At 33.5% G+C, this 15,823-nt stretch overlaps 1 protein-coding gene across 1 annotated transcript in view; it reads left to right on the top strand.

The window, feature by feature from the left end:
• The window catches only part of LOC129233258 (pyruvate dehydrogenase E1 component subunit beta, mitochondrial-like), a gene marked incomplete at its 3' end in the record, with an annotated part of 39,013 nt that extends 24,022 nt beyond the window's left edge, over positions 1-14,991 (top strand). Inside the window, 3 exon segments of the mRNA XM_054867310.1 lie at positions 949-1,056; positions 9,953-10,130; positions 14,895-14,991. Of these exon segments, the coding sequence (XP_054723285.1) occupies positions 949-1,056; positions 9,953-10,130; positions 14,895-14,991 (383 nt within the window).
• Positions 14,992-15,823: the final 832 nt, after the last annotated feature.

Genomic DNA, 15,823 nt, shown 5'->3' with positions numbered 1-15,823 from the left:
CATATTAAGTGAGATGAGCAATAAATTGTTTTGTGCAACATTTCACACCTCCCCCTCTTTTTCTTACTCTTGTTACTATTTTCCTGAAGGAAACACTTTTTCTAGGAAAGTTTGGTTTGAATGTACTTGAGCTGCACTTTTCTTCGTTTGTGGTGTCACTTTCGTGAAATAAATGAAAACTACAGGAATACTTAAATTGTCCATTACGCCCTAGAAAAGTTATTTTGTCCTTTTGGGTGCTTTAAGAAGATATTTTCTTGCCTGTAGTAATAGATTAAAACCATAATTTCCTTTTATTTAGAAAATATATTTATTTTTTCCACATCAAAAGAGCCAATTTGCCGCCCCTAGAAAAGTGCTGACCGGGGCGGACTGCCCCCTCCGCCCCCCCCCCCCCCTTAGCTACGCCACTGCATAAGATAGATATGGGAGAAAGGTTTAGCGTGATAACAACATACTTGTTTTTTTTGGCACATTGCAAAATTGATTTTGAGTTCAAAAGAAAATAATTAAGATCAGAACACATTTTCAAGTTTTGTGTAAAATGCGTTTGAAGATAACATCCTAGGTAGGCGTTCATTGAATTTTTTCCCTAAATCATGCTGTACACCTTCTGCACTAGGGTACTAGTAGCACCTACCAGGGCTACTAGTACCATCTCTTGCCCCAAGAGGAGTGGTTCCCTATTTGTACTAGTTAACGCCAAATTTTTAGTTTTGCCACTTGCATCCCTTTGCTTCTCACTGCCTCATGTGATTAAGCTTCAAAAAACTTTAATCTCCTGTTACTTGTGTGTTGCACTGCGTTCACTCTTTGCTACAGAACCCCTCAAAACAAATTTTCATTTCCGAATTGAATATTTTACCGAAAATCAATCCAGCACTTGTTTTGCTATTTTAGGTCTGTATTGAAATTGTTGAATAGATTTTAACTTCTTTTTACTTTCAGGCGGGGCTGAGACCCATCTGCGAGTTCATGACCTTCAACTTTTCGATGCAGGCCATAGATCACATCATCAATTCTGCCGCAAAAACATTCTACATGTCTGCCGGGAAGGTGAGCGCTTTCATTTTGGAATTTATTTTAATTTTTTTACTAGCTCTACCCGATGCGTGTTGCTACGCCAACAAAAAAATACATCATTATACTGATTTTCATGACAATCGGTTGAACGGGGCAGAAGTGGCTACTCTGCAGTGCCACCTGGTGGCGAGTGGCTTCAATGAGCATATGATGCACCTTCTCCGTGGAAAAATACATATAGATAGCCATTTTCATAATAATCGGTCCCGGTATCGAGTGACTCTACTCAAATTTTGTACTCACGCAGTTTGCCAGATCAATCCATCGCTAAAAATATCAAATAGAAAAAGTTTTAAATCCCCCTGTTGCATGAAAAGCCATAAAACTATAAATTTATTTATTCAAACTCAAGAAAAATGGCTTCTTATCAGTGAGATCTTTCACGCGAATTAATTTCTGCAGCCGATCATTTTATTCGTATTTATCCAAAGGATTGTGACGTAAATTGGAATAAAAAAGGAACTATCGATCGGACTTTTTATCCAACTGGTCTAAAAACATTCCCAGTACCAAAAATAACAAACGGTGAAAGTTTCAGCCAAATCTGCTGGGTAGTTTTTGAGTTCATGGATGACATACAGACAAACATTCATTTTTATATATATAGATTTGATAAGGAAAATCTTTCGCTGCGGGTGGATCGTTCAATGTCCTTATGTCTTGTGAGCTCAATAAAGCAATTTATTAGGCTCACTTTAGACTACTTTTCCTCATTTTTGACAGCATTCTAGATATCTGTGTGTGCTTGTGTATATGATTTTGGTTATCACCAGGGCTGGCTCTAGTAGTTCTGCCACCCTAGCCCCCCCCCCCCCACTGAATAAAATAATAATAATAATATAGAATAATGTACAGTAGAACCTCCTTCAAGGGACACCTCTATTTAAGGGACATTTTTTTCTCGTCCCAGTCCCTTTGAAATAGGACTTCCATGTATTTGCCTCTAAATAAGGGACACTCTATTTAAGGGACAGTCACAGAGAAAACAAAATTACGAAAAATTATGTACAAGTGCATAAGAAAGAGTGAATTTATTGGAATTCAAGTTTCACTTTTCTTTTAAAAATTAATTTTGAGGAGATTTGAACATTAACATACGTTAAAGAAACAAGTATATATTGTAAAAATCTTGCTGAAAGTTATAGTAGGGGGGCATACTACATTCCATGGGAAATTTCATGAGGAAATTGTGAGACCAACTTTAATATATTCCTTATGGTCTGTGTAACTATGCCTCACCGGGTGTTTTGCTTGAATTTGTGTCAGACGGCCTGTATGACGTCATCAATCCAAGATGGCAGCTTTAATGAGTTTTTGCAATTATGAGTTAATTTTTGGGTATTTTTCTTAATTTTCTGGTGAATTTACTTGATTAATATTCTATTTATCTTCTTATTATAAATTAAAAACAAAATATTTAAGTTTTTTGTTTATTAATTCATTTAAAAAAAAAATCTGATAAATCTTCTTTTTTCACTTTGGCTCTCAGAATTAGCTGTTTTAAAAGTACCTCGGGTGAACTTTCCCAGTTAAAATTACTTTTAATTTTCAGGCTAAGATCACTAAACATTAGTACAGTCGAGCCTCGTTAATTCGAACACGATTATAACGAACTACTGCTAAAGCGAACAACATTTGCGATCCCCGTCCTTCTGTTGAAAAACACTTCCTTAACTTATCACTGCTATTTTATTCACGATGTCTTCTCTCCCAGAAACTCATTTACAAGTTTTTTTGCCTCCATCTTCGAAAAAAGCAAGGCTAAAAATTAATAATAAACTATGTATTTTTTGTCAGATTAAGAAGAAGTGCCCATTAGTTAAATCCATTGGTTATGATAAATTGTTAGAATGTATCAAGAAGAGAGTAGAATGGAATGACCAAGAGTATATACATTACTTACTGAACGATTAACGAATGTGACCGTAGAAGAATTGAAAAATGAAAACGCATCATGGCATGCAGGATGCTAAGAAAAGTGCACCCATAAAGCAAGCATGGACAGAAGTAAGAGATTTCACGAAATGGATACGAATAAACTATATTGTTCTACTTCCATTCATGAAGACAATGTTGTAGGCTACACACAACGAGATCCAAAATTGTCGTTGGTGACAAAAATTAGTGGTTTTTCTGCCTCGGAAAAGGCGGTATAAGAAAACCATTGGTGGCGATAAAAAGATTCTGCAGGTCAGCAATTAAAAAAAGCCATTGAAATTTCCAAAAATGAAACTTTCAAAATTAAACTCAGTGACTGTACAGATCCAGGAGATCCTCATGCAAAGAACATTTTAGACCATAAATATTGCTGGGCAAAACATGTGTTTAATCTTTTACGAAAAAATTGCGATCCTGATGTAGTAACAAAGCCACAAGACATTATTTCTAATAAAGCAACAGACGTAGAATTCCTGTGTGCAGTAAATGATTTTCTTGTTCAGGGAAATGTTACTACAATAGCAGACCTTGAAATGAATTATCAGTCAATTGCCAATAAAAATTAAGGAAAAAATAAAACGCATAAAGAAATTAAAAATCTCATTCAAGAAGAAATTGATGATGCTATATTTAGTAATCCAAAAAGTGTAAATGAGTCGCGAGGCGTATCTTTAAAGGAAACTGCAGATATTACCCTATCTAATGCATAAGATTATTTTATAGACATTGGAAAAAAAATGAGAACTATTGAAGTTGCAAACATTTTACGCAAAGCAGTTTTATCTGGTCAGAAATGGATATTTACAGGATCTTTTGAACAGAATCAAATAGTTGATGCCGTTCCAATCGAAGTTGATCAGTTTTTAAATGGTGCTGCAACGGAAAATTCGAAATTAATTCTATTTCTGAGGTGCACGACAATATCCTACTGAATAAAGCTAAAAGACTGTCACACATATTCATGTATAAAATATTGTCTCCGTACCAAGCTTCGAAAGAAACTGTTCATCGACACGTCCGAGATGTGCCTTTGCAAGTTGGTGTTGGCTATGTACTATGTACTCTGCTACCAGAAGTAAATGTATAATTGATTTTTTACACAAACTAGGTGTTTCGATTGATTATGCTAAAGTTCTACGCTTGGAAACATAGTTCGCAAATGGGTTAATAAGGCGCATGGATGATAGTGACGGGATGTATACTCCTCCTGATTTAAAAAAGGCAAGATTTTTATTTTGTGCTGCAGATAACATTGATTTCCTTGATGACACATCTTATGGGAAGGGTACTTTGCATGGAATTGTAATGGTACTTTATCAACAGAAAAAAGACTCGGATAGGCAAATTCCACTTTCTCTTATCATACCTTCAGCATCCCGTTCCCTTTCGACATTACCTCAGTTCCCCATTCACAGAAAAAACTCGAGGAATATCAGAACTCCATGCTCTACCAGAATGTGATACAACAGGTTCACTTGCTAAGAAGGGAAACCATCTTTTTGAAAAATTTATAAGACGGCAGACAAAAATACTTTTTGATGCTCTGAGTCATCTGGGGTCAACGGAAGAATTTAATGCAAATGATAAAGTTGCTATTGAAGGATTTATTTGCTCCTTGTATATGCCGCTGACCAGCGGCGCCGACTCCATGGGGCCTGAGGGGGCCCGAGCCCCCTCGAAAAAATTTTTGAGGGGGCAGAGCCCCCCCAATAATTTAAGAAAATTATTAGTTATTTAATGCTTTCTAAACTCACAAATTTGTCTCAGTATTTTTTATTTTCCTTGTTTGAAGATAGTAATCTTTCCTTGTTTGAAGTACCTTGTAAAATACATTCAGCAATGAGTTACAACAAATAATTTTTATGGTTAAAAGCAGGTTAACTGAAAACGAGTGGTGTGAATAATGATAGTGTTACGGTGCTGCGAGCGCTTAAATTTGTCCCAGTGTGCGAACCTGCGGATAGTCTGTCCGATCAATAATGGGATGCAATTGAACAACTTTCATAACCACCGAGATATTTTTGATGAATTGGATATTCGACCAGACGTCAACGACTTCAAATTCAGTAATCTAGTCAGGCGGTCGACATTCGCACCTTTCTAAAGACAGCCCTAATATCCTTATATATTATTTCTGTAGCCTGTTTTTGGTTTCTACGCGAGATTTTCTTCAATTCTTGATTGATTTCTTTGATTTACATCTTATTTTAAAGCTTATCGTGCAGGTTACTGACGAAAAATAGACCCACGGTCTAAAAATTGTTTTTTCGGGCAAAAAAACCTGTTTTAAAGAACCAGAATGAGGTTATCGGTTAAATTTATAACTTTAACTTGCACTATTACCGACAGAGCTGAATAGCTTGATCGGCAGAGCGTTCGACTGGTAACCAGGAGAATGCGTGTTCGGGCCCACGTCCGGACAATCTGCATCAAAAAATTAGAAAAATAACACGCATTACATGAACAATGAATAACAAATATGAGGGAGTACATGAGGTAGAAACGCTCGTAGCTGTTATGAAAACTTGATGCAACACGGAGCTACACTCGATTGTAAGGTTTTTTTTTTTTTTTTAAGCTTTGACTCCGGGAAGAAAATTAAAGCATAATGTAAGCGAAAATATAAGTATAGGGTTTAAGATTTCAGATTACATTGGAATTGTTTTTTGTTCAAAAATACAATAAATCGTATGCTGAAATATAGATTCTTCTAATGAGTTTTTGACTTTTTGTACAAATAAAAAAAAAAAAATACTACCTCAATTTAAAGGGTAATATATATATTTTTCTTCTTTTTGCAAAAAAAACAAATAGCGTATCACATTTTTACTACATTTGAAAAGCTACGCTTAAAAAAGAACTTAGTTCAAATTATTTCGTATTTTAACCGTGCTGTTAAATGATGAACACGTGCTGCCATCTAAGTTATAACGGTTCAAACAGCCTGCGATAACAAATTGTAAACACATTTTCAAAAATAAAAACACTTCTCGGCAAGAAAAAAAATTTAAAATTACCTGTGGGTTTTTTTTTTTTTTTCGGTAGAGCGTTCGGCTATAAACTGTTTGAATTTCGGGCCAGTTCGGGCTGTCCGACATAATAGCAAATTTACAGTAATATTACGCATTGCATGTGCTCATAACATACAACAGATAACGCACGTAATAAAATTAATGCAGTGGGAATGCTATTTGCTGTTTTGACTCCTTTATGCAGGCTACAGTTATCATTCAGATAAGTTGACTGCTAATCGAAAGGTTTTCTTCCCTTTTTTTAAAGCTTTGACTCCGTCCAGACCACTGAGCATAATGTAAGCACAAAAAAAAAAGTATTAGTTATACCTCAAGGGAATCCTTTTTGTGCAGAAAAACATTTTCATTGTATGCTGAAATGTAGATTTTTCTAATAGCAGTGTTCGAACTTTTGTACAAATGAAAAAATACTACGCCAAATTAAAACTACGAGTTTCAACCAGTAAATCTTTAATTATTTATTCGAATACGATATAAAACATTAAAATTATTATCAACTTCATTGGTAAGAAATCATTTTCTACTCCTCTGCTTTCGGCTGAAAAAAAAAAAAAAAGCATTTTGTCTACGTTCGAAAAATTACACTTAAAAAACGGGCTCAGTTCAACTGGTTTTGAATTTTAAGTGTTCGATTAAAAGAAAAACAAGTGCGGGCATTTAAGCCGTACAGGTTAAAGAAGCCTGCTATGGGAAATTGTTGAATATTCCAAAATAAAAACACTTATTTTTTCTACCGAATTTATTACTTCTCTAAAATGTTTGTTTCAATCGCTACGTGTGATCTTCCTCATTCTTTAATCAAATTCCATGTTTTACGAATAATTTTAAATCGTATCACGCTGGCTAATGATAAACATAGACGCATGATCTTATTATATTTTTTTCGGCGAAAAACTTTTGTACTGTGTTTTATTACGCATTCCTTCAATGAACAGCATTCGAAAAGGAAGGCACAGTTGCTAGGTTTGTTGGAGCTTCGTACTGTTAATCAGAATGACGCCAGTTCGAATCCGTGCCACTAAATATCTCTTTAATGTTTCTTTTTTTCCCTCAGATGCTCACATGAGTGGAATGTATTTGCCACAACCTGTATTTTCACATGCAAAATTACTGATTTTTACGTGTCACTCAGACACAATTTTAATGATATTTATATTTGCATTGAAAATACGTACAGCCAAAAGGGGAGCGATGATCAAATTATCCCAACGTTGTATTTAACGAGGTTTTGTTACTGATGTCTTCGAATTACATGCCTTCTCTTGTGCGCTTACTTTTTTCCATTTACTTTTTCGGTTTTTCTTCATAATATTCTTTCTTTGAAATTTTTAAAGAGCGAAATGCCTTATGAAACGATTCGAAGTACAGTGCGGAGTTCCGCACGGGTCGACTAGTTGGTATTTAAAGCAAGTTTAAAAATCTCTGTAATAGAGAATTAACTACATACAGAATGTTAGATTCAAAATTTCGAAATATTAGTATTATTTTATTACTGTATTACTATAGTACTGCATTAGTTATTTTCAAATACTTAAATATTTTTAGGGTATAAGCCTCTATAAAAACCCGCTATTTACACACTATGTTAACTTTATTAAACAAATTAACTGTGAGATATTATTTTTATTTAATGAACTCGGAGCCTTATTCAAAGTTAATCAAAGTGCGACAGCAATATCTTATGCTTTATTTTTTTTAATGATAGTTTATTTAAATATAATTTCAATCTTTTCATATATATATAAATTCACTATTCTGTAATAGTCTAAAAACAAAATTATTATACCATAAATTAAACTATTTTTTTACGAAAACACCGTACATGTGAGGTTTTCTTTTTCCTTTTTTTTGTTTTGTTTTTTTTGTTTTGTTTTTCGTTTTTCAAAGCCAAAACATGTGTCAAGTTAGCGAGAGTAGAGTTTTCGGGATTCTAATGTTGATAATATATTACTCTAAAATGCTTAAAAAACTGTAAAACTTACTTTCTCCATCTCCAATTTAGAAAATTTCCCGGGGTTAAACCCGCGGCATGCCCCCCACCCTCCCAATATTTTTTTGTATTTAGGCGCACTGGGTATTTAGGTGCTGGGTATTTAGGCTGTATTTAGGCGCCCTTCCATGCAAGTCAAGTGCCCTACACCTTATAGCAATGCCTAGCCACGGAACTGCACGACTTCCCCCAAAATAGAACTGCAAAAATGTTCCACACTGAAGATAAGTGACATGATCTAATTGAACCAGAAAATTTGTATACAAATTCTTAGATTGACTTTGAAAACGACATGCCACATATTGTTTGTTAGTATAAATCACATACACCAGAAAATATATAAATTGGCATTTTCAAGGTTCAAAATATCTGAACTTTTTTTTTGGAAAAAGTTGGGGGGGGGGGGGGGGAGGGGGGAGCGCCGTGGGAGTTCATAACCCCAGGACCACCGGTGACGTCTAGCCCCCTCAATAATTTTTGCAAGTCGGCGCCCCTGCCGCTGACCAAGATTTCAGATATTAGAGAACTTCGTTGGTTCATGTTTTCCAAGCAGTAGGTAAAAATGAAATTTTGCCTCCTACAAGGGCATCTTTGTACCCATATATTTTAAGAGCGCATTATCAGGTATTAGAGTGGCGTCTTGCTGACCAGCAGCACCCGAATTCACCAACACCGTTAGACTTCGAATATTTAAAAGAAAGACAACTTATATGCTTCAGTTATGTGTACATCCGTGTGCACCTGAATCCATCTTGAAATTAGTTCGATGCAGCTGCGTAAAGGGCAAATGCATTGTTTCATGCAAATGCAAATCTTAAAACATTGCATGAACTGAACTTAGTATGTCTGGAGGTGATGAGGACTTATGTGAAAATCGCAGTCAACAAAGCGATATTGATGACACTTTAAGTAAGACCTGCTTGTTTATTTTTAAATCTATATTTTTGAATTAAAATCGGAGTTTAAATAATTTATTCATTACTTAGAGCACAAAAAATGTAAATAAAATTGTCGTTGCTTCCGATATTAAGCAACAGAAATTGTAAATTTTTTCTACATTAAATCGAAAATATCACATTTTTGAACCCTGATATATACAGATAGAAATATCCGATACATATCAAAATATCGGATATTTTCGAAAATATCATATTTTTGAACTCTGATATATACAAATAGAAATACCTGATACATATCAAAATATTGGATACTTTCGAAAATATCATGATATTTTCAAACCCTGCATGATATTGTAAGGGATCCGGTGCGACTTCCAACTTTCTTGAAATAAAGAAACAGTTCTTGAGGGAAACACAGGAGCTTTATTTGCACTATGTACAGGAGAGATCGTTGACAACTGCTAGATTAATCATCAGCAACTAAGCAAATATCGCTCAACACCGTAAACTCGATGGTGACACACGTATTTACTTCCAAATACGAAAACAAAACAGCGAAATGCCTCGCAATAAACAGAACTAATACACTCTCAGTACAAATTCTCAATCGAAACTGAACTCTTTATCATGCATAACGCTTTTTATACACACCGAAAAGAGAGCTCTCAAATATTCCACAAGATTCCAAATGCTTCTCGAAAATCGTCGACCGTTATTTTATTTCTCTTCCTTCGCAAATTTTATCAATGAAAAATAGTGGGATCGTATACTTCAGTATAGGGGCTGTATATTCATTACGGGAAACTATTTACAGGTTACGTTACTACAATAATTACTATTTACAGAATTTGTAACAATATGTAAATACTTTTCAAATAAATATTCATCATAATTTGAGCAATTAATAAAAAAAAAGATCTCCCTCTTCAATTTAAAAAATCCCATCTTAAATTTTGATCAGAGGAGATCCCACCTTAGTTTTTTAGTTGAATCCATCGATTCTATTCCAGATCAACGTTCCGATGGTATTCCGAGGCCCCAACGGCGCTGCCTCTGGTGTGGCCGCTCAGCACTCCCAGTGCTTCGCCGCTTGGTATTCCAACTGCCCCGGGCTCAAGGTCATCTCCCCCTACTCCTCCGAAGACTGCAAGGGGCTCCTCAAAAGTGCCATCAGGGATCCAGATCCAGGTTGGTCATTGTGCTCAGTTCTATTGCAACCCCCCCCCCTCACCTGGGGGTCCCGACCAGGGTTGGCTTTCTGCCGGCAGAAACTAGTTTTTGCAGTGCCAGTGGCAGAAACTGGTTGTGACCGGTAAAAACCGGCAGAAACTGGCAAAAACTTAAAAGCGTCTTTAATAACTCAAGTAATTACTAAATGATACTCGTTTGAGTAAACTAAAGAATAAAGTTCATTTTATCATGGTAAGAAATAAATTCCTATGTTAGTGCCCTTAATTTAGTTCAGAAAGGAACAGGGTTGGGTTTTTTGCCGGCAGAAAGGTATTTTTGCCGGGACAGTGGAAAAAACCATGGCAAAAATGGAAAAAAACCGGCAAAAATGGAAAAAACGGCAAAAACCTAATTGCAAACAAAGTAGCATTATATTGTTAATCAAGAAATAGTAACAATATAATATAAATAGTGCACTTTAATATTTTGCTTATGTTTCTCCATGTTGCTTCTAATTTATAAGGTGAAAAATAAATAAAAAACAAATGTTGGGATTGCAAAACTTAAGATTTTAAATGTTTGCTAAAACAATTTTTTCAGAATGAGCCAACTTTTATTTCTTTCATTTTATAGTTGCATCTTAATTAAGTATACTTTATATAGATATTTAGTATTCTGTAAAAAATGCTATAGTGAACAAGCTAATTACATTTTCATCATAAGTTAATTATTTGTCTTAGATGTTACAAACTGAAATTTTATGTTAATGTTTAAACATTTAAAAGTAAAAATGCTCCATAACTTTAAAAGTAAGTTAAAATTTAATTTTTTTTTAAACTATAAAAATAGTTAAATTAAAATTTTATCAAAATCTTTTCATGCTTTTACTTTTATATAAAAAGGGAAAAAAAAACTGTCCGTAAGTTGTTAACACAAAATCTATTTTTGCGACTTTGGCAAAAACTGGCAAAAACCTATTTTTGCCGGGCGGTAAAAACCGTGGTTTTTTCCACCCCCGGCAAAAACTTGCCAACCCTGGAAAGGAAACTTATCAATTGCAGATGCTTGTAATATTTGGATTTAAATCTAACGAAGGACGAAAAATCATACGGGGGTGCTTTGGAAAGAGGAGTGACGTACAGAATTTAACAGGCATACTGATTGTAATATGCTCCCTTATATGCTTCATCTAAATTGCTTGGAATTGAAACTATCATGCCCTTGAAGAAGGAAGTGTCAAAATTTTAGTTGCCAATATTAACCTAGATTTTGTAAATAATGTCATAGCTTTGCGAAACAAATCGACCCCATTTCTCGAAATTTATTTTTCCAGTCAAATATTTACCACTACCCCAGTTACTACATGGTGGACCAGTTTAAAAAAAATATATGTATGTACAATTGATAAAAGTTTCACGAACACTGCTTATTTCTTGGTGCATTGCCTGCTAGCTCTTCTGTTGCAAGAACATTTTCATTTTTGCGCATTAAATTGAGAAACTTCAGATTTTTGAAACGACCTTTTCAGAGAGGCAACAGCAGGGTCCAAAAAATGTAACACTTTTATTTTGAATTGTGATAATACTGTAATCAAATTGTACTTTGGTTACAATTATTTTTCCATGCATATCTTTTGTATGTCTTTTTTTTTTTTTTTTTTTGTGTCATTTTGTGAGTTTTTGCCAGTTTCTGCCGCAAATGTGGCAGAAAGTGGTTTTAACCGCCTTGGCAGAAACTTGCCAACCCTGGTCCCGACCCATCCCTATCACCTTCTTTCTTTTCGATGGATTACAATTCTATTTATGTACAGTGAAACCTGTGCATAACAACACCATCTATAACAATAACCTGTCTATAGCAATATTTTTTTCAGGGTCCAATACAGATTGATTTTACTGCCGCTTTTTGGTACTTTCACAAAAATCTTATTTTAAAATCGGTACTTTCACAAAAATCAAGTTATAAAATCAGCAGCTTCACAAAACTAACTTTGAAAATCGACACATTCTAGAAACAATATTAAAAAAACGAAAGTTTCACAAAAACCCGTGTTTTAAAATAGTAAACATGTTTTTCAGTTTAAAACATAGTTTACTCATAAAATAAAATGCTAAAATTATTTATATGAACAATCGCAACTTTTCATAGTATTAAACTCAAGTTTCACTGTTTTTTGCCAAATTGCTTTTAAGCAATCTTTTAGCATCAGTTTTAGGGGATGGTGATTTCCTGAATTGTACAGTACAAAGCTTATTGAGCTGAGATGCATTGATATTTTCCCTACCTCTTAGCCCCCTCCCCCCCCCAAGAAAAAAAAATGTTCGAAATATTAGTTAATGACATTTGCACTTTTCAAACTAACATTTAAATTTCTCAAATTTTCTGAGATAAAAATTAGAATGTGCCTTTAAAAGATCACAAAATTAATGCTGATAAAAAAAAACTTTCGCAAAAATAGAATATTGATACAATACTTTCACAAAAATAGGTAGTGAGAAAAAAAATCCTGGATTTGCCCGTTATTAGGTACCAACAGTGTCATTGTAGACAGATTTTTACTGTATCAGGTAAAAATTTAAATGTATGATAATTAAAAATTTAAATGTATACTATGCTTCAATTATTATGTGCACAGCCCACGTGACAACTCAAAAATTCTTTCATTGCTTGAATTTCATGATTCTACATGACTATGCAACTTGTATACTTTTTCAATGCAGAGTAAATTATATTTGATTTTTAGTTTTAAAATTTTATTTTAAATTATATTGTAAAAATGAGTGATCAGAATCGTAAAAGGAAACAAGTCTCAATATTTTTTTGTGTAAAACTTACGTGACGATGAAAAATAAAATATTTTGAAAGTGAGAGAAAACGTTTGGTCTGCCCAAAATGATTTGTCGTTTTAACTTTTGAGGTATGAAACGAGTGAAAACGTAAATTCTTGTGCTTTCTGGTTATTCAATCAAGTGTTTGTTATTAAGGATTTCTTTAATGGCTAGTTTATTTATTAATCTAATTGATATTTTAGTTTTTGATATTTTTTGTTCCCAACAATTGGTAGTGTCGAAAGAATATGTTCGCACAGAATAGCTTTTTAAGGTTTTTGCACCATTATATGATAAGTGCGCAGGTGTATTACGGTAAGATACAAGAATGGGGGACTTTTGACCCTAGACCCCCCTTCTTGGGAAACTCCCATGTGCGACACTGATTGGTGCCCCACTTCGATCGACTACTTTTCTCGATCTTTGCTAATGTTCAAAACTTAAAAAGGATTAGCCAAAGCTTCTTATGTGAGGCTGTGTCTTGCATAAAAAGATTGAGAATCACATAAGTATGATTCGTTTGGAATAAATTATTAGTTTGCAAAGGAAGTAAAAATCTAAGTATGACCCATCATCAACTAAAATCCGCATACGATTTGAAATACAACAGATGAAACTAACAGCTAAGTGTTCAGCAAAATTTCAAATGGCAGTAATATCGATATGACATGAAAAGAATAAAATAATTTTCATTTGACTTTTAAGTAAAAATGTAAACAGTTTTGAAAGAGAAGACTTATAAGGTATAAATTTATAAATAATGATGTGAATTTAAAGTATATCATAATTAGTATTTTATATAACAGTTTTAGATTTTACTCTTTTATGCCTACTTCTTGCTACATGCTTTATTAATCTATCATTTTAAAAGCGTTTCTTACCTATTAGATTTTGTTTAATCATATTTGCATTATGTCTTGTCTGTTGTTCAATAACTCAAATAATGTAGCATTAAAAAATGCTATTCATTCTAGTTTCACCTGTAACTTATGCAGCTGGTTGGAATTCAAATTTTCCTGGTCCCCCCCCCCCCCCCATTAACAATGCCAGCTGCAGAACAGCTAAAAGTTAGCCATTGCTCTTCGTAACAGAAATTAATTCTACCTTTTTGTGTGTAAAGATTGAAAAACTGAAAAATAGTATATACTAAGTTTTTATTTAGTCATAAAAAAAAGATGCGGCAGGCGTGTGAATTCACTCAAGAATTTTTTTTGAAAGAATTCACACAAAAAATGCTTAGGGGGCCACACTGGCCCCTTCAGTCTTTCTAGGTACAGGCATCCCTCATATAACACAGTTAATTCATTCTGTGTAGTATTGAAATTGTGTTATACAAGACTTTTTTTTTAAATAATTTTTTTTAAATAATTTTTTTTTAAAATTCATTTTTACTTATTTTTTATACTAATTATGTACTTATTTTTAATACTATAATGTATGTATGTTTGTGAGAAAAATAAGGTTAAGATGTATTGTGTTGTATCGAAACCGTGTTGTACGTGACTTAGAAATAATGTAACTCAAGGGATGTGTACCGTGTTGTATCGAAACCAAGTTTCATAAAAACAAAGTAAAAATTTATTAGTTTTCAAACATTAACAGAATGTATTAAAAAAATGAAATTCCATCTTTTTTAAAGATAACTTTCGTGTTATATCAAAACCATGAAGTATAAAATTCAAGTTTCGTACCATGTAATGTCGAAACCATGTTATAATATTCGCAAATTTGGTGCCGTGTAATATTGAAACCGTGTTGTACAAGTACAGTGTTATACGAGGGACACCTGCATATAGAAATTTTCATTCTTTCTAGCGTCATAAAAAAAAGCCTTTAAGAATTTTTATTTAAAAAAACCCACATTACTTTCTGGTTCTCCTAACATATGTAATTGAACGTCAATTGTAGTCAGCTATGTCAGCCCGTGTATTGATTCTTTTTCTTCTCTCCGCAGTCGTGTTCCTAGAAAATGAGCTGCTGTATGGAGTCCCCTTCGAGATGTCCGACGAAGCCAAGTCCAAAGATTTCCTCCTCCCCATTGGAAAAGCCAAAATTGAAAAAGCAGGTTGGTCCGTTTGAATCTTTATCGTTGCATCCCAAATTGTGTTTCAATTATTGTTGCATGCTTTGAAAAATATCAAAATATGTCTTTAGACCTCAGATTTTGTGATATATTTTTGTAAAGTTTCATTTTAAAAACTTGTCCAAAAAGTTTTTGCTGCAGATTTTTGCTAAATTCCTCCAGTTTTATTTGTGCACTATAGAAAACCAAAAATAATATATTTTTTTCAATCCTATTTTTTGGAAAACTTTTTTTTTTAAATGTCAAATTTAGTGCATTGAAACAAATGATTTATTTAAGACTTCCACTGTACTAAAGTTTCACAATTAATTACTCATTTAACGGAAATCCTATTTTCGGAAAATGACTCATTGGCCAGCTCGTGTTTTGTCAAAAAGTGCATGCAGGATTTGAAGATTTCAATCCTTTTGCAGTTTTTGAACATTTTTATAAGATGTAATGTAAATTGTCTTAATTCCTGATTGTACTCCATTATTTGAAGCTCTAGCTTAGCAGTTGTCAAAAGTAGCCGAGTACATATTTCTTTTTTGTTAAAAATAATTTTGCTCTACAACAACATGCTTCGAATCCTATTTGAGCCTCTTGTAAATATTATTTTGATTTTGTACAAATACATTTCAGAACAAATATTTTCAATTGAAGTAAAAAAAAAAAAAAAAAAAAATTCATTGTCCGTTTTTATTATTACATTTTTTTTTTGCCTAACTATGTTGGTTTACATTGTTATAACTGCCTACACAATTGTATTATATTTAAAACTTTTAAATATATCCTTTGGTTGAATGCTCACACTCTTATCT

This window comes from Uloborus diversus, unplaced genomic scaffold (assembly GCF_026930045.1).
Source record: "Uloborus diversus isolate 005 unplaced genomic scaffold, Udiv.v.3.1 scaffold_295, whole genome shotgun sequence".
In the NCBI taxonomy this organism is placed as follows: domain Eukaryota; kingdom Metazoa; phylum Arthropoda; class Arachnida; order Araneae; family Uloboridae; genus Uloborus; species Uloborus diversus.
This window is presented reverse-complemented; position numbering and strand designations above follow the sequence as displayed.